Source organism: Aotus nancymaae, unplaced genomic scaffold (genome assembly GCF_030222135.1).
Source record: "Aotus nancymaae isolate 86718 unplaced genomic scaffold, 86718_ANA_hifiasm-v0.15.2.pri h1tg000067l, whole genome shotgun sequence".
NCBI lineage: Eukaryota > Metazoa > Chordata > Mammalia > Primates > Aotidae > Aotus > Aotus nancymaae.
The window spans coordinates 29,133,555-29,153,556 of record NW_026988482.1 but is presented as its reverse complement, the minus strand read 5'-3'; the positions used below and the strand labels follow the sequence as shown (position 1 = coordinate 29,153,556).

The window sequence follows — 20,002 nt, the reverse complement described above, 5'->3', positions numbered from 1 at the left end:
AGAAAAATATGCCTTTTCTCTTGTCAGAGACATCTCTCTTCATGCACCAATGGTTTGACCTTAAAATTTTAACTTCGACTGCACAAAATTACTCTCACATTTCAACTCTTCTTTCATAATTCAATCAGTTAGTTTGTCCATTTTAGATAGAGCTTGCAATACCTTGGCCGTAAAAGCTAAAACAATTTTTAACATTGTCTTTTTATGTTTATACTCTGGAAGATCAAGATCAGAAACTTTTCAGTGTAACATAAAAGATGAAGTTCACAATGAACTTAATAAAACATGCAAAACCAAAAGATGAATTTAAGTGGCCAAGGGAAGTCTTTCCCACTATTTAAGTCTCTTTCCTCCGTTCTCCGTGATGGCACTGAAAATCAAGTGGCAATGATGAATTAGATTTGCATAAACAAAAACCTACAGTACACGAGGGCTTCCAACACTGAAAATACTGTGTTCTCTACTTTTCCTCTAAAACACTGAACTATCTCCGCAAACATCTACCCAGCAAGCAAAGGAAGGCTGACAGTGTAATGGAGGGTGAAATGATAATGTCCTCTTTCATAAATGGAATCCAGCCGACGATAACAATGCACTCACACAGATTTGCAGGGCATTCTGGATGGCATTTCAAATACCCCATTCCCCTGCACTTTAAGAACCTGCAGTTGGGTCACCCTCTAGTCAGGAGACCAGTGACCATTTTAAACAGACTGAGGGAAAACCTACACCATATTACTAGAGCAATTATGTCAGGGCAGAAACAGAAGGAGGTGATGGATGAAGAAAAAAAAGAATTCAACAAGGCAAAATTCGTAGAACACACTTAGGATTGGGAGAGACAATTCAAGGGAATGCAAATGAAAATGTGCCAGCTATGAATCTCCTATTATTTACAACCCTCAAACTGTTGGTGAGTGTGTAAACATTATACCCTGCTTGATAGACATTCTGGTAGGTGCCTGTGTGCATACCCTTTGGTGCAGCAATTTCACTTCTGGGTTTATTCCAACAGAAGCACACCCAATCTTGCAGAAATATATGCATTACATTCAGTGCATTGCACGCACTGCACTCACTATAGCACTTCTGAGTAAAAAATGTGATGGAATGCTCTGTTATTCAAGTACATTTGAGTGCAATAAGAGTTGCTGAATATTCTATAAAATATGTATCTATTTTTGTGAAAAGACTGTGTGTTCATATACACAGAAACATTTAGAATATGTGCCAAATGAAAGAGAAATGAGAACATTACTGAATTGTTTAAAATTTTTACATATGTTGACTACATTAAAAAGCAATCAACCTATAAACATTACTGTTAATTAATGGTTCTTTTATGACCTTGGCCTTCTAACATAAATTCACTAACATATCTGATCCATTCTCTTACCCATTAGAGAAACAAAGTTCATGACTTTACTATAAAGGCTTCAAATAAAGAAGTTCAGAGTGTCTTTTTAGTTGTTGAAATAATTATGTAAATAGCATTGAAGCTGATTATTTATGTTGAAAATTAACAAACAGATGTACAGTGAAGGTTAATGGGATCTTTAATGGGTTTCTTTATATAAAGGGATATTTGGATTAAAAAAATTTCTTTTTCTTAACTGTTCTATAATAACTGGCATGTCTACTTTTAATTATCTTAATCACCCTCTCTTCTTTACTGAGTTGACACTGTTTGTATATCTTAATGAACTTACATAGATTATTTCAATCGATTGGTTTTGTTAACAGAACAATAAATCCTGACTGATAAAGGATTCAGGATGTAATTAGTTAGCTCTTCTTATTATGTGAATTTCTGATACTTCTGTAATGAGTAATTAAAGATTAATAAGAAAGATAGTCTCAAATTAGCTGTTTCTTATCTGTAAATGCTTGAGGATGTGTGGGGATCAAGCCACATTTGCATTCTTACCACTAGACTGGCAACTAGAGTAACTTTCTTGATTAGAAAACCCAAAGTTTTAACTATCTCAAAGTCTCCTTCTAAAGAACTATGCCTCGAGGTCACTTAAGATGGCTGAGTGGATCAACTACATCCTCTTCACTTCTGCTCAGGAAACCGTGCAAGGTGAAGCCAGACAATGTCTGAACCTTTACTGTGCTACTTTTTCTGGCCGTGTAACTCAAGACAGTCACTTCTGTGACTTCGCACCTCTGTCTTCGTGCCACATGGCACACAGCTGGGGTGAGGATTCCATGACATAATCTGCACGGGACACTTAGCAACTGATTTGCACACAGTGAGCACAGAAGGCAGTTGTGCTTATTATTCATTCAACAAATATTTAAACTCCTGCTATTTGCCAAGCACTGCCTAGGTGCTGAGGACACATCCATGAATGAACAAGACTAACCTCTGCTCCCAGGGAATTTAGTATTCTCTTTCTTTTCTCTTTCCTCTTTAGGAGTTCTTAAAATCGGAAGCTACAAGTCATGTTGCCCTGTGGTTGTGCCCTTTTGTTCTGACAGTCTGATCAGAAGAGGCCTGTAGGCAGAACACTAGTTCAGGCAACCCCCTTGGCCATCTACATGTCACTCAGACTCCCAGACCCTCTGCCTGGAAAACACAAGTGGGTGTCATGCCCATGCAGAAGGCAGCCCGGTCATAAGACTCCATGACAACATACTCTGCTCGGGGGTCTATGGGAGCCAAGCAGACCACAGCAACAGCATTCTTGGAGCACCCTCTTCTTTTGTGTCCCACCACTGGGTAAGGAGCCCAGCTGGGCACCAGCTTGACTCTGGTGATCAATGCAGATGATCCCAGCAGCAACCCTGTGGGCAAAGTGAGTAACCCTCTTCACAGTTGAGGGGGCTGATGCCCAGACTAAAGTAATCAGCCCCAAGACACACAGCGTATGCGGCAGAAGAGGATTCAAAACAGCCCAACTCCAAAACCCAGGCTCTGCCCATAGCAACCACTCCAAGTCCCAAATAGATGTGATGTGTGTTATTTTCATGCAAAAGAACAAGTGTCCACCACACACACGCACTTGGTTAAGTGCTCAAGGACTCAAAGAAATCAGGCTCACTGAGATGAGTCTTTGGAAAAAGAGTGGGAGTAACATAAGGGGCATAATGAAAATCATCCAAATAATCAGTGGGAAGAAGAAAAAGAACTGGAGATTGTAAACCAAAAATAAAATTCTAAGGCCCCCCACCATCTGAATCCACTTCCTCCTCAGCCCGGGCTCTTTTAAAATTTAACCTGAGAGATTGCTTCAGGCCGTGCTAGGAATGGGGGTGGAACATGCCTCACTATACCTCTCTGGCATCAACATCAACACAGACTTTAAGTCTGATTAAAAAAAACATTTTACAAACTATTCTCTCTGAAGCCTAGGACTTAAAGGCTTCCTCTGCAAATAAGAACTCAGGCCTCCACCATCCTTTATCTTAACCCTGACATTCCTTTCTATTCAACCCAGGTCTTCAGAGAAAATCAATTGTTAACTAGAAAATTTTAAAATCTTCCTATAAGCTGGAAGCCCCTGCTTTGAGCTGTCCTGCCTTTCTGGATCAAATCAATGTATTTCTTAAATGTACTTGACAGAAGTCTCATGCCTCCCTAAAATGTATAAAACCAAGCCGTATCCCAACCACCTTGGGTACATGTTCTCAGGACCTCATGAGGGCTGTGTGGTCACTCACATTTGGCTCAGAATAAATCTCTCCAAATATTTTGCAGAGTTTGATTCTTTTCATTGACAAGATAGAGACCTGAATAAGTGGCCATTTCCAGGCTACGTGACTGCCCGGCCTCGGGCTTGGTTCCCAAATCTCCAACTTGCCAGCCTTGTGACCTGGACGAGTTACTGACGCTCTTTCAATTTCAGCACCTCCATTTGAGAATATGCCCAAACCACCCTCTACCTCCTAGAATTGCTGTAAAAAACAAATATAATAAAAATATGAAGAGTAAAGCATTTATTAAAAGCAGGCATTTAATAAATGCCGCATTTTTCCCAGAAGCTGAAATAAAATGTTCGGTGAGTCATAAACTGCTCTCCATATTTTAGCTGCTTCGTTGCCATCATCATCACTATTATTATTAATTATTATCATCATCATTATCATCAGGCTAACCTAGCTGGAAGTTAATTTCCAGGTGAGAAATTCTAGTGGCTTGGTGAAAATCTCACTAAGTCTACTTTCTAAGAATCTGAAAATGTGGGCTCTCCAGGAACACCACATCTAGTGTGCCATTCTCTCAGATGATGTGGCTGCATGGTAGGTTAAGATAGGCAATGTTCAATAGCATTTCCCAAAAGCCCTTCCCCTGTCCACGACTGTGTGAACTCTCATGAAACTAACTAGCCCTCATGTTCTGGCATCTGGATGCTCTGGATCTAACAGCAATAGCAATGTTAAGCAGTCACTACCAAAAGATCAAATGAACCCAAAGTGCAAAGAAGGCACAAAACAGCTGCACTCACAGCAATTATGTTGAAGAAGTCATCATCCCCCAGTGTATCCAAAATGGATGAGACCGTTTGCTTTGCGATAGTCAGACGGAGTCCTTTCATGCTGCCACTGACATCAACTAAAATGACCACGTCTTTCGGAGAAGTTGCTGCCTGGATGTACCTAGATCAAGGGAAAAATTAAGTAAAAATTAATCCTGACTTCTCTTCGAGATATCTCTTTGAGAAATAACGAAGAGGTGTGACCACTGCCTACCATTTTCGGTTCCTGCAGTCAAAGGCAATGACTCCATTCTCATCTGGTTCCCATTTAATCCCTAGAAGAAAAATGGGGTTATGAGAAACCCAGAAACTTCAAATATTTATTCATAGCATTTCAAGCCTGCTTTACGTTGCTGATTGAATGGACGGGGTGAAAAATCACATGCAAAGACCAACCCCAGAGCTCATCACATGCTCCATTGCCAAATTCGGGCAGGAGCTCTTGGGTCATAACCCGATTAGCAAACAGCCTTAGCTCAGCTGCTCCAAAGGCCTGCAGAGAGTGGGGACGTTTTTAGGACTGTGCCGTCCATCAAGAGAGCATGTGACTCTAGCTCCTTCCCTTGGCTAAGGATAAAGGTAGCCAAGGTTATTTTTACTGTCCAGCAAGCTGTGGGATCATCTATAGATCTCTGGGCAGAGTCTGGCCCCATCCCTGGACCAGATGATGTAATGTCTATAGCAGGAGAGTTGAAAACATAGATACAATGTTTCCATCTAAGGATATACACAGGTTTGTCCCCTCCTCACTCCTGTTTTTAAAATCAGAAATTTTGGCCGGGCTTTCCACATTGAAATGAAATAAAATGGCTCTCACTATGCTGCATAATAAAGTTTGAATTTCAGCTCCTGAAGCCTGGGGAGTTATCCCCATGTGTAAAATCAGATCCAACATCCTCAGTCTTGTGGTTTGCAGCCTAGTCAGGATATATCCAACTTAGTTTTTAACAGTAAAATATCATTTGAAAAGAAAGGCATTGGCCGCTTAAAAATAAGACAGAAAATCACTGTTTTCAACCATCAGTCCTGCTCAGGGATGGAGGATTTGCAACAGAGACTTTGGAGCTAAGAAAATAAAAACAGAAAAATCATTTTCACAGGAGAGAATCCTGACTCAGCTGGTGGCATTGAGATTCTTCTTTCCGATTAACAATGGCCAGCTTTCTAAAGGACCACACTGGGCTAATCATACGCATCTGCTGAAGATAACATCCCCAAATTATCACACAGATAACCTTGAGACTGTAGTCTGTAATTCAAAGAGATATTGGGTTCTGTTCTTCTTGTACCTATATTTCCCACTGCACATGTGTCTAATTCAAAAACAGTCCCCACAAGAAATCAGAAAACAGAAGTGTAAGAAGCTACTGCCAGATTGGAGGTCATTAGGTAATAAAGATAAAATATAACTAACATGGATTGTACACTAAAGGACAAGAGTGCAATTAATTTTTAAAAATCTGACACACTGCTTTGCCTAAATCAGGTACCATTAGGATGGCACAGTCTTGATAAACAGTGGAGTTATATCCCCGGCGAGGCTAGGCAATGCTCTAATTTATAATTCCACAAATAAGCGGTTTTTTTTATCTTTTGTTTTTCAAATGTGTTGACCCACGGGAGGTGTTCGGTGGATGTTTCTTGAAACAAACTGTGGTGATTGATTTTAGATCACGGCCATCCCTGCATATACTGGTGATCGTCCATCAACATTTTCTGGCTCTGGCATCCTTCCAATTACAGCCCCATCACTGTATGCTCCACGGGGAGCAGAAAATATGTTATTATCTTTTACTGCCCCAACATTTAGGTCAGGGCCTGGGTGGAGACCAATTAATTACACTCAATGATTTCCTTTTAGGCTGAAACCATTTCCTTGTATATAGGCTTGTTTCTCATTCTAGACATTCTGAAACTTGCTGCTTTTTTTTTTTTTTTTTTTCCAAGACGGAGTCTCACTCTGTCGGCTGGAGTGCTGTGGTGTGATCTCGGCTCATGGCACACTCCGCCTCCCAGGTTCAAGCGATTCTCCTGCCTCACCTCCCAAGTAGCTGGGATTACAGGCCCCCACCATCCCACCATCACACTCGGTTATTTATTACTATTATTATTATTTTTAGTAGAGACAGGGTCTCATCATGTTGTCCAGGCTGGTCTCGAACTTTTGGGCTCAAGTGATCTGCCCACCTCAGCCTTTCAAAGTGCTAAAATTACAGGCATGAGCCACCATGCCCAGCCACTTGGTGCTTTTTGAAAAGCTGACATAAAATTAGTCTGCTGGGAAAACCAACAAAGCATACAATTCCAGTATGAAAGAGGATCAAATGGGACAACCTCAGAGCATCTTGTGTACTAATCAAATTTTCATCCAACTGGCAAGCCCTCTGCCAGTCAGTGGAAATACAGCAGTGACAGGGAAAGAGGGTCTTGGCTCCTGTCTGCCCTCAGGCAGCCTCACAGCTAGTAGAAGCAGACACTGGATAATAAATCACAGGTACTGAAGATGTCATAGAGGAGAAATACCTGAGGCATGTTAGTAGATAAAGGCGACCTTAATCCCTAAGGTGAGGAAGACATCTTTGAGCTGGGAGCGGAAATGATAATGCATTGCTGCGCTACGGCTGCCATAACAAAGTACCTTGGTCCCTCGGTGCTCATGGGGGACTAATTCCAGAACCCCCACCCTCAGTCTGTGGATGCTCATGTCCCTGATATAAAGTGGTATAATATATGCATATAACCTATGTGCATCTCCCCATATACTTTAAATCATCTCTAGATTTCTTATAATACCTAGCATGCACAAAAAGTTGTTATACTGTATTGCTTTTATTTGTATTATTTTTTATTGTTGTAATTTTTTTCTTGAATATTTTCTATTCATGGTTGGTTGAATCCATAGACGCCGAATCCATGGGTACGAAGGACCAAGTGAACTATAAACTAGGTGGCTGAATAGAAATTATTCTCTCATAGTTTTGGAGGCTAGAAGTTCAAACTCGAGGTGTCAGCAGAGCCAAGCTCCATCTAAAAGCTCCAAGGGAGACTCTTTCCTAGCCTCTTCCAAGCTTCTGGTGGCTCCTGGCATTGCCTGGTGTTCCTCGAGTGACAGCTGTGTCACTCCAATCTCTACCTCCATCTTCCCATGGCCACCTTCCCTCTGTGTCTGCGTATCCTCTCTTCGTCATGTAAGGGCACCCAGCATATTAGATTTAGGGCTACCCTAAACCAGTATAACCTCATCTCAACTTACCTACCTACATCTGCAAAGCCCCTATAAGCCACATTCTCTGGCTCCTGGTGGCATGAATTTTGGGAGGATACTACTGAACCCACTATATATGGGTGGGATTTGTTAAACAAAAGCAGGAGGTGGTAACAGACTGGAGAAGAACACCCCAGGCAGAAAGAACAATGTGTGCAAAGGTCCTGAGACTGAGAAGACATGTCCAGTTTGAGGAACTGAAGGGATGTTGGGGTGACTGTGTATAGAGGACATCCCCGCCAGAGGAAAGGAGCCTGGGTGGCAGCAGGAATTGTGAGGTCTGGGCCCTTTTTGCTCAGGACATGAGGTATATGCATTGGGCAGGGATGAAGACAGTACTCTCAAGGCAGTTCCAGGCACAGCCGCCCTGCAGGTAACAGTTAACATCATACTTTGACCCAAAGTTAGGGCTGAATGAGTCTGTGGCAAGGGAGGGGGGTATCATTTTGCCCAAACCTGACATTTGTGCCAAAATCTTCAGATTTTCCTGAGATGTCCAGTTAGGACTAAGATGGGCTCTCCCAATTCTCAAGCCATCGTTCTCTTCCTTGCAAGGGCATTTCCACAGTGTGCTTTGTGAGGAGTTCTACAGCATGCTAATGCACGTTAAGCGGATCAAAGCAAAACTGTTTTCTACATAATGGAAGGAACAGCTAAGGGTCTTTAACCGGCTCAAATGCGCCTTGAATGTCTACGACAGGGACCCTAGTGGTAGCATTTACCAAGCTAATTTGACCATGGAGTCCTTCCTCCTCTAAAAATCTCACAAGAAAATGCTTCAGGAAACAAAATTTGGAAAACCCTGTCCCAGGTGGCACTGCCTCCCCTAGGACATAACAGCTTTTTAGAGTATAATTGTTGGTCCACACAGATATTTTGAAAATATTCAGGTAACTTCAAATAGAGGAATAACAGTTGGCTCATCTTAAATCTTTGAGATCCAAGGAACTATCATTATCAAGAAGCACTCCCACGAGCCACACCGTTTCTGGAAGTGCCACATGCCTTTTGGAATCCCACTCAGGTAGGATGGGGTGGGAAACCTGAGACAAGAGGGATGCTAGGGTTGGAGGCGGGGGGAGCTGCCACTCCACCTGCTCCAGGGGGCCTTTCCCGGCCTCATCGTCAGCATCAGTAACTGGAAGCCTGCTTTCCTCAGCTTTCAGAGGACAAGGTCTCCAGAATGTGCATAAATCCCTATGTGAAATGGAAAATAATGCCAAAATCTCTGCTCAAATTTGAGTGAATCTGAATCACTGTGCAACATTCCTATATCCCATGGTTTCTCTCCCACAGGCATTTACAAACTAATATTGGAGGAAAATTAATTTCATTTAAGACAACCTGTGACTTCCTGTTCTCTTTTAGCTTGTGGGAAAAAAAAAGTAGGGCCAAAAGAACAGAGCCTTATACAAGACTGAAGGTCAAGCTGCATGTTCCCAACATGATTCCACGTGGCAATGAGGTATGAGACTGTGCAATGGAACCACGAAGGACTACAATGGATAGCATAATAAAAATCTGAACATCTTTTTGCCGTGTTCTTCTATTTCTGCTCCACGCTCTCTTTTTCTCTCCACTTCAGCAAAGGGCATCTTCGTCCATTGCTTTTCTGCTCTTTATAGTGCAGTGATTTTCACACAACATCCCTGGCACTGCCAATGACATTCAAACCATCTCCACAAACTACCACCTGAGCAGATACTGCCTGTCCTACTGAAACATGGCATTTGCCTTCCTTATTTGAAAGCAAAAAGTCCAGAAAGATGTGGAAAGGAAAGAAAGAAAATCAAGAGGTGGCAGATGTTGGTTTATCCTTAAGTTCTGCCCAATTCCTTCCTCAAAAAATATTTAGTACATGGCCCATGATTTAAAGTTGAAATACAAACCTTCCAGCATAACTTTAAATCTAAAATATGTGGTCAAAAATACATGCTGGCTTCTAATATGAGTCAAGCTGGAGTGAAACTTGGCTTTAAAATGTCTTCTGAGAAGCTGTCTATGCACTCCTCTAAAAAGAGCTCCTTTTTCAACCAGATGCTATCTTTCCTGCCAATCTCTTGAGAGATTACACACCATAAAAATGAGTATGTAGCAAGATAGTTGCTATGAAAATTATAAATTATGGTGTTCCATGATCATCGTTTCTGGAGCAGTCCTGTTGAGCTAGTCAAGGAAAAAAACCCTAATATCAATCACCCTCTCCCCATTGCTAAACCTGAGCCTGGTGAGGGAGGCATGGAAGGGAAGAAACAAAAAGTAATGCTGTGCACAGAACCTGAACTTGATACTAGCAAACAGCGTGTATGAGTCCAAACTTACAGAGAGCTCTTTACTTAGCTGCCCAGCTCCCTCATCGTGGCTGTAGCTATGAACCAGCTTTCACATTCTTATGGCACCCAAATCATGGTGTGAGGATAAGACAGTCATTTTCCCTTGTAATCTCCAAGACTTCTACAGGAACAAACTCCCCTGTGTACGGCTACAGAAACGTGACAGTTTGATGTTGGGGAAGGGACCGAGGCTTCTGATAATCATGCATGAACCTAATTGATGTCCGGTGTTTGATTAGTGACCTGTCTGTGATGTGTAGACACAGTTTTCTTTACATAGGTAAGAGTACATGGGTAGGTACTGTCAGCCAGCCATACCATTTTGAATAAAGCTAAGGATTGGCCAGAACAGGAAGAATAGGTCAGTCACTGGTGGCCTCAGCCAGTAACCAGGTAGAAAATGGGTCCCACAAAGGGCTATAAAAAGATGAATTGGCCAAGGTTCCCAGGAAAAGGGATGACGGTGCAGCCCTTTGATCCTCTGCCTCCTGGGTGACGGGGAGCCTGAAGAACACTACTCTCTAGATGAGATGGTCATAAGGCGTCATGAGGAAATAGCCAACGGATGAGCATGTCCGGTGTCTGGTACATGGTAGGCAGTGGGGTGGAAAGCGCAGGTACTAGGAAGACTTGGAGGAGAGGGATCAATGAGAAAACAAAGGGACTATGGCTCTGTACTGCATTTATGCCAGCTCCTTGCTAAATCATCAAGTCTCTACCAGACTGCAGCTGGGGACCCGCTCCCCAGAGAGGCAATAGCTCTATTCTATCTGAAGACAGAAGACACTGGTGTAATGGAAGACAACAGATCTGGTGGAATTTGACCTAATGGGCAATTCATTCAACAAACACATAGTGAGCACCCACTATGTGTTATTCTTGCTGCTGGTGACAGAGTAATGGACAATACAAGTGACTCTGTCCTCCAAGGGGCAAATATTCTAGTAGAGGAGACAGGGATTGGAAGCCTGATGGTTCAGGATTTCAGGGTAGAGCCCCATTTTATAAAGTAAGAACTATAGAGCCTAATGACGTCCTCTGTTCAGTGAGAACTTTTTGCAATGCAAGCCCTGAAAGATAAGGCTGGTACCTTGGGAACTAGGTATTAGACTACAACAGCATTATGTTATTCAACATGGTGGCTACTAACCATGTGTGGCTATTTAATTTTAGTTTTAAATAAAGTTAAATAACATTTAAATTTCAGTTCCTCAGCCTCACTAGGCACACTTCAAGTGCTCTGTACCCCCGTGTGACCAGTGACATTAGTGATATTAGATAGGACACAGAACATTTCCATCATCTCATAAAGTCCTTTGAACAGCACAAGAGAGTTAGCACATGCTCTTAGGACATAAATTGAACTGGTAAGGCCTATGTGTGAAGCCATGCAGAAATTGACATCATCATCACACATAGGCTTTCAGGCTAATGCTTACCAAAGTTCTCCTTCCCAGAACTCCTTCCTCTCACCCCAGGAGTTGGAGTTGGTGATCCTTCCGAGAGATCACCCAGTCCCTTCTATTTCCTCAGCGTAGCATGAAACACACTGTACCATGATGATCTATTTGCCTGTCTATCTCCCCATGGTGGTCACTGATGCCCCTCTTTTAGGGATGCACTCTAGGCAAAGCCACAATAATCCTGACTAGTCCCCAGGGTTTCGGATGGCTGACCCTACCCACTAGTTCTTCAGGCATCAGTGGTGGGCATGAGACTCAGACCAGGCTAATATGTGGACTTTCATCCAAGCTACTGGGACAGACGCTGTCTCCTCCCCTAGAATCCTCACTGAGAAATCCCGCCAGCCCTGTTCCCCATTATGAGGAGATCACTTGCCAGTGAGACAAGGTCAGAATCGAAGAAGGCAGAAATGAGAGCCAAAAGAAAGGATTCAGATTCCAAATGACATTGCTTCAGTCTCTCTTTGCTGAGCACCGAAATCCAGTTGTAGCTCAAATGGCATGTTCCCTAGATTTCAAGTTACGTGAACCGGTAAGTGTGCTTCTTGCTGGAGCTAGTTGAAACTGTGTTTCTGTCCCTTGCAACCAAAATTCATGATCAGTGCATGTCCCCACAAGAGGGAGCTGGGTGAAGACAGAGACCTTTTCTGTCTAGTTTGTGATTTTATCCTCAGGGCCTCAGATAGTGCTTGGTACAAAGCCAGAACTCAGGACACGCTTATGTAAGACTGAAGAAAGACTCCTCTGCTTAAAAACACACACACTTACCACTGTTTCACACCACTCTAACAATGGGAAGAAGCATCCTGAAAAGAAAAACATCCTCGCAAAATGCTCACAATCACTCTTTGAGTCATATGTCCAGGAGGCAAGAGGCGTGCTCTGTGTTCAGAACCAAGCACAGAGTTGAGTGGCCATATGACATTTATCAGGGCACTGAAACACCTTGGAGAACTGCAGCCCATGTCCTCACTAACATAGAAATGATGTAGGCATTTTACAGGCCACATCCTGCCCAAAGTATCCTTAAAGAACTGTAAACATGGCTGAGCCAATTGTTCTGACGGATACAAACCTTGTATGTAAATTAATCTCCCCTATTACATAAGCCTTTTATGAGGATTCTCTTTATTTTCAAATGTCCTCGTGACCATAGTTAAAGGACTTCCTGTCGGTGGAGACAACAGGTGATTTGTGGTTTCTGTTTATCTGTCTTGCCCTATTCTCGATGCCACATAGTGAGAGGGTTGGACACCCAGTGGCTTCCCAAGCAGAGCAGCCTCTCCAACAGGCTCTGATTTCAGCAATAGCTGCATCAGATTTGCCCTCTGTTGAGTGCATCAAGGCAGACTGCAATTTGGTGGCACTGGAACTTTAATCGTCCACTCTTTATTATAGCGTTATCTTTAATAGGAGGCTTATTGTTTACATTTCTGTGCGCTCTGGGAGGAAGCATGCATGCCATGCTGAACACGGCTCTTGGGAAATGTTGTGTAATCTGGCGAAGCAGACACCCGGCAGGCAATTCTTAGGGGACAGATGCTGTGCGCGGGGCAAACAGCTCCGCAAGGCGGAGGCCGGCAGTCTCTGTGCCTCAAAGTGGGAAGACATCAGGTGCCTAGTCTTACTTAATGAAAACATAGAAGACTTCACTTAATTGCTCCAAGATTATAGAGGGTGGGTTTTCCCCCCTTCTTTTAGGTTGAGCTTGTTAATTTCTACAGCTGTGATGTTGGCACAATTGCAGCCCCAAGTCCTGTTTTCACAACTTGTAAGCAAAATTAAAACTTCCCTTTTTAATTAAAATTCAAACCAAGCCAGAATTAAAATCCCATCACAAAGCAGAGGACTGGGAAGGCTCCAGAAGGAACACCTGTTCCAAAGGCATGATGGACAGCCTCTGAGATACACACCGCTGGGGGTGCTGGGGGTGCTGGGGCTGCTGGGGGCACCCTCTGTGGAGGGGTTGTTGCTGTCAGCAATGCTTGGGCCATTTCAACATCTTCCTCCAAGGGGAGGACAAATCTAAGTTCAGCTCTGGGGTGGACAAATCTAAGTTCACATTCTCTATTTCTTACACCCGTTAGTAAGAATTTAACTGCCCAAGTATGACTTGCTCTTTTCCCCATAATGATAATGGCAATAATAGCAGTAGTAATAGTAATAAGGCTAAACTCTTGTTCAGAAGTATTAAATAAGGTACAGTTCACACCACAGTTCTTCACATTTGGTGACATCTCTGTGAATTTTTCTACTGAGAAAAAGGTACAGGTGCAGAGAGTTCTGTTATCATGCCCTGTGGGTGCGCATGCCCACATGGATGCCACCTTGCCATTCCTGTCCTGCACCCTGACAATAGATTTGGACTTAATCTTTCATTTTCTTCTAAGAGAAGGCAGAAAAGTTTTAACCCCAAACCCTAAAGAAAAATATCACATGATCAGGTATCATTAATCCGAGTCATAATTGTCAACGCAGGGATACTCACCTGGATACTGCCTAAAAAAGCCCTTTGCGCTTCCGAAGTACTGCCATATAAGAGATGGGTCACGGTCAAAGTTATCTACAAAAACTTTGTTTAAGGATTCAGACCAATAAACCCCATTGACAATTGCAGGGTCTATAAAAAAAGAAAGAGAGAGAGAGGGTAGTATTAGAAACCAATGTGAAATAAAATTCCTGGCATCCCACACCACTTGGCAGATACTGGCACAAGGTACTCCATCTTCCAGGAGGTGATGAAGAAAGTTACAGCCTCAAAAATGTTTAGCTCCTGGGGATTCCAGATGCTGGGGATTCCCCTCCTGCCTGAGCCCTCCTAGCCTCCCAGGAGCCTCTACTGATGGCTCCTTACTTGAAAGACTCTTCCTTTTATTTGTACCTTTGAACATCACATATCCTATAGAGAAAAATCACATAATCCTCTTTGAGAAAGCAGAGAGAGACTTTATTAGCATTATTTTCCTGCTTTCCCCCTACTGAGCCAGAACTCGACATTAAAAATAGGAAAACTGTATTTTCTCTCACTGTAGTCACCTCAGAAACCAACACAGCCCTGTTCCATTTCTCTTTGCCCCTGACTTAGAAGTTTACTTTTTAAAAAAATAAATAAATTGAAATTACATGACCAAATCTCTCTACTTCTTCTGTTCAGCAGACTGTGAGTTCTGTGAAAGCACAGACTGCCTCTTGATGGTCTTCTGCTGTACCCTTTGACCAGCATGTGGCAGAAGCTCCAAAACTCTTGCAGAGGAATAGAGGGAAGGATAGATGGATGCTGATATGCTTTGGCTATGTCCCCACCCAAATCTCATCTTGAATTGTAGCTCCCATAATTCTCATGTGTTGTGGGAGGGTCCTGGTGGGAGGTAACTGAATCATGGGGGCAGGGCAGGTCTTTCTAGTGCTGTTCTCATGATAGTGAATAAGTCTCATGAGATCTGAGAGTTTTGATAAAGGTGTATTATAAAAAAGCACTCCCCTGCACATGCTCTCTTGCTGTTGCCATGTAAGATGTGCCTTTGCTTCTCCTTTTCCTTCTGCCATGACTGTGAGGCCTCCCCAACCATGTGGAACTGTGAGTCAATTAAACCTCTTTCCTTTATAAATTATCCAGTCTCAGGTATGTCTTTATTAACAGCATGGGAACAGACTAATACAGATGGATAACACAAAGGCTGTTCTCAAGACACCACGCAATCATTTACTCTTTTGCCATGGAATCCCATGAGCAAATCTCTTTTCCTCACCTATGATAACCCAAAGATAACTTCTTGCCTTCAGTTCAGAGATTTAAAAAAATAAGGCTGAATTCCTATTCAATACAGTATTGGAAGTCCTGGCCAGGGCACGCAGGCAAGAGAAAGAAATAAAGGGCATCCGAATAGGAAGAAAGGAAGTCAAACTATTCCTGTTTACAGATGACATGATCATGCACCTAGAAAACCCCACAGTCTTAGCCCAAAAGCTTCTTAAGCTCATGTCAGCAAAGTCTCAGGATACAAAACCAATGTGCAAAAAAAAAAACACAGCATTCCTATACGCCAACAATCCTGAAAGACAAATCATGAATGAACTCCCATTCACAATTTCCACAAAAAGAGTTAAGTACCTAGGAATATAGCTAACTAGAGAGGTGAAAGATCTCTACAAGGAGAACTACAAACCACTGCTCCAAGCAAGCAGAGATGACAAACAAATGGAAGACATTCCATGCTTGTGGATAAGGAGAATCAATATTGTTAAAAAGGTCATACTGCCCAAAGCAATATACAGATTCAATGTCATTCCAAATAAGCTACCATCAAGATTCTTCACAGAACTAGGAAAAAACTCTTTTAAAATTCATATGAAACCAAAAAAGAGACTGAGTAGCCAAGATATTCCCAAGCAAAACAAACAAAACTGGAGACATCACAGTACCTGACTTCAGACTATACTATAAGTCTATAGTAACCAAAACAGCATGGCACTGGTATGAGAACAGAGTCTAATGGAACCAAATAGAGAGCCCAGAAATAAGACTGCATGCCTACAACTATCTTATCTTTGACAAACCTGACAAAAGCAAGCAATGGGGAAAGGATTCCCTATTCGATAAATGGTGCTGAGATAACTGGCTAGCCATATGCAGAAGATTAAAACTGGATCCCTTCCTTACACTGTATACAAAAATTAACACAAGATGGATTAAAGACACAAATGTAAAACCAAAAACTATAAAAACCCTGGAATACAACCTAGATAATACCAATCAGGACATAGGCACAGACAAATATTTCATGATGAAGATACCAAAAGCAATTGCAACAAAAGCAAAAATTGACAAATGGGATCTAATTAAATGAGAGAGCTTCTGCACAGCAAAAGAAACTATCAACAGAGTAAACAGACAACCTACAGAATAGGTGAAAATTTTTGCAAACTATGCATCTGACAAAGGTCTACTATCCAGTATCTATAAGAAACTTAAACAAATTTACAAGAAAAACAACTGCATTAAAAAGTGAGCAAAGGACATGAACAGACACTTCTCAAAAGAAGGCATACATGCAGCCAACAATCATATTTTAAAAAGCTCAACGTCACTGATCATTAGAGAAAGGCAAATCAAAACAACAATGAGATACCATCTAACACCAGTCAGAATGGCTGTTAGTAAAAAGTCAAAAAGTAACAGATGCTGCTGAGGCTGTGGAGAAAAGGAACACTTATACACTCTTGGTGGGGGTGTAAATTAGTTCAACTACTGTGGAAGACAGTGTAGTGATTCCTCAAAGACCTAAAGACAGAAATACCATTAGACTCAGCAATCCCATTACTGGGAATATACACAAAGGAGTATAAATCAGGCTGTTATAAAGATACATGCACGCACATGTTCAGTGCTGCACTATTCAGAATAACGAAGACATGGAACCAACCTAAATGTCCATCAATGATAAAGTAGATAAAGAAAATGTAGTACATGTACACCATGAAATACTATGCAGCCATAAAAAAGAATGAGATCATGTACTTTGCAGGGACATGGATGGAACTGCAGGCCATTATCCTTAGCAAACTAACACTACTTTAGTTAGACACAAACTAAAATAATTAGCAAACTAATCCTTTTCAAACAGAAAACCAAATACTGCATATTCTCACTTATATGTGGGAGCTAAATGATGAGAACACAAGGACACATAGAGGGGAACAACACACACTGGGGCCTAAACTGAAGGTTTACAGGAGGGAGGGGTCAGAAAAAATAACTAATATGTACTAGGCTTAATACCTAAGTAATGAAATAATCTGTACAACAAACTCCCATGACACAAGTGTATCTATATAACAAACCTGCACATGTACCCCTGAACTTAAAAAAAAATAAGGGTGAAGACAAAGAAGGAGAATAAATAAGTATTTCTTGCACACTAGCTGAAGCAATATGGGTCACTGAGGATGCTCTGTGATTCTTCACTTCTTTTTTTAACCTCTGAAAACTCTGTTTCAAAATGATGCCACATTAAGCAACATTCTATTCTTGAAGTAGAAATAGCTGTCAATTGTCAGGATGAAAAGTTTGACAATGACAACATGATGAGTTATTAATGATAAGGAAGAGGCAGAGGCGCAGAAACTTTCAGTGAGTCCTTCCTGGGGTACAGGCATGGTGCTTACCTCATCTCTTATCCCCCCTCAGCAGCCCTCCAAGGCAGGCTGGATCCCTTGCTCTCCTCCATTCTACAGCACCAGGAAATGAGTTACGTTCCTAAGAGCGTCCAACTACTAAGGGGCAAAGCCTCTGATCTGAGGTTTCCTTATTTGTAAAATTGGGATAATAATACCCACCCTATACATATACACCATGGAATACTATGCAGCCATAAAAAAGAATGAGGTTATATCCTTTACAGCAACATGGATGGAGTCAGAAGTAATTATCCTGGGTGAACTGATGCAGGAACAGAAAACTAAACAGCCCATGTTCTCATGTATAAGTGGGAGCTAAACACTGAGTACACATGGACAAAGAAGAGAACAACAGACACTGGGGCCTACTTGAGGGTGGAGGGTGGAAGGAGGGTGAGGATAAAAAAGTTACTGATTGGGTACTATGCTTACTACCAGGATGATAAAATAATCTGTAAACCAAACCCCTGTGACATGCAATTGACCCATATAACAAACCTGCACATGCACCTCCTGAACCTAAAATAAAAGGTGGAAAGAAAAAACAACAGCCACCCTAGAGACCTGTTTGGAAGGTTAAACAAATCAACAGAATATAGCTAATGGCCAAAGGCACCCATGCAGCCATTGATGGGGCTGTTTCCTTGGCCTAGAGCCCTGTACCCCCACCAGAACTCCCTGTTGGACACTGAGTCACGCAATCCCACTGTGACATCCTCATTCCAGAGATTCGTCGATACCATACAGACAGGAGGGGTGAAGACAGTCCAGTTGTCAAATTGCAGAGTAAACAATGAACAACATAATGCTAGAAATGGTCACATAAGACAGGTCCACTTACAAGGGCACTCAGGATTGGCCCCAGTGCACCTCTCCTCCCCCACAGCCACCTGCCCCTTTAGAACAGCTGCCCCAGGACATCCACCTGCACAGCTCTAGAGCCCACAAAACAGTGCCGGGGCCAGCGGGCAGACACTGTGTCCTGGCTTGTTGTGTCACCTCTGCCCTGCGTTATTCCTTCAGATCACTAAGGTAACTGGGATTGTGAATCCCACCTCAAGGGTAAATGCTCTCACTCTTGTAAACTGTAATAAACCCCATCGTAGCCTGGGGCTGTGAAAATGACCCAATCAGCCTTTTACCACAAAGTAATTTTAGGAGGACTTTATCCTCACAATCCTGGAAAATGGAGCTCTTTCTTTTTCCTGTCCAAGCTTGATAACAATTATTGTGACTCACCCCTAGTGGCAAAACTCACTTAAATTAATCCACAAAGATGCAAATACAATAATGACACTGAGAAATCCATGGTTCTTGCCTCCATCAGTGGCCTCAATTATGTCTGTGTCATAAAAACCTTCCACAAAAAGAAGCAAAAATTCCATTTCCCTAGCTCACTGTCTCAACATGTTAAGGAGTCAGTTTCCAGTTAGACAATTCTTTTATCTTAAGTGTGGCAATTGGGATTTGCCCAGTTTTGACAATTCTTTTTTTCTTAAGTGTGGTTTCTTTGGTGTAGAATAAGGCTGCCCAGACCTCCAGGTGGTCCTAGAAACCTAAGATTGCCCCCTGAGGAACTGGAAGCATCTTCAGAAATGCAAAGAAAACTGAGGATGTTTCACTAACTTTATTTGGACACCAAATCTTGCTCTAAAATTATGCCTCTGCAAGAAGAGGGGGCTTCGATTTTCCAAGGTCACAGTGAACAAGGAGAAATAGAACCACTAAAAAAAAAAAAAATCTACTTAAAATGGGGCTGTGTTGCATACGCCCATTTGATCAAATATTAGAAATAACACTTACCTTGTAACATAATCACAGTGTATTGATTTCACAAGCTTGCTTAGCAAGCAATTTTAATAGAAGGGGAAATCTTAAATCGCTATCTGTTGTTACAGTCATTTAAAAGATATGAAAAGAAAAAAACAAAAAAATACATGGAGGCTTCATCTAAGCATTTAGGTTAAAAAAAAAAATGCAAGTTAAAAATGATTTTCCCACCATCACTGACAGAGAGTGGAAATGAAGTAACCCACGGGACAGTCATTGCTGCCCATGCCCCACATGTACCCAGGTCCCCTGGCCCTTCCACCGTCCCACGGGGAGTGGGCAAACGTCACGTTAGGGTGTGGACCAGAGCTCAGTCTCATGTTCCTTGATGGGGGCTGAGCTGACTTGTTTTTCTTATGGTCACTTGTGAAAATGACAGCAACCTGCCGAGTAGCAGGCAAACCATTTTCCTTGTTTGTGTTTTGTTTCAAATTCCGTTTAGAAGTCCCCATT

The 20,002-nt window shown here is 42.1% G+C and overlaps 1 protein-coding gene across 5 annotated transcripts in view; it reads right to left on the bottom strand.

Moving 5' to 3' along the window:
• Positions 1-20,002, bottom strand: part of CACNA2D3 (calcium voltage-gated channel auxiliary subunit alpha2delta 3) — a 963,339-nt gene that overhangs the window by 480,563 nt on the left and 462,774 nt on the right. For all 5 annotated transcript variants that reach the window (XR_002478711.2, XM_021671646.1, XM_064367210.1 and 2 more), the window contains 3 exons: positions 14,031-14,162; positions 4,696-4,756; positions 4,452-4,602 (listed from right to left, as the gene is read on the bottom strand). Coding sequence is in view for 4 of the 5 variants with exons in the window: in XM_021671646.1 (XP_021527321.1) it covers positions 4,452-4,602; positions 4,696-4,756; positions 14,031-14,162 (344 nt within the window). In the remaining variant the exon portion in view is untranslated. The remainder of the gene's footprint in view (positions 1-4,451; positions 4,603-4,695; positions 4,757-14,030; positions 14,163-20,002) is intronic.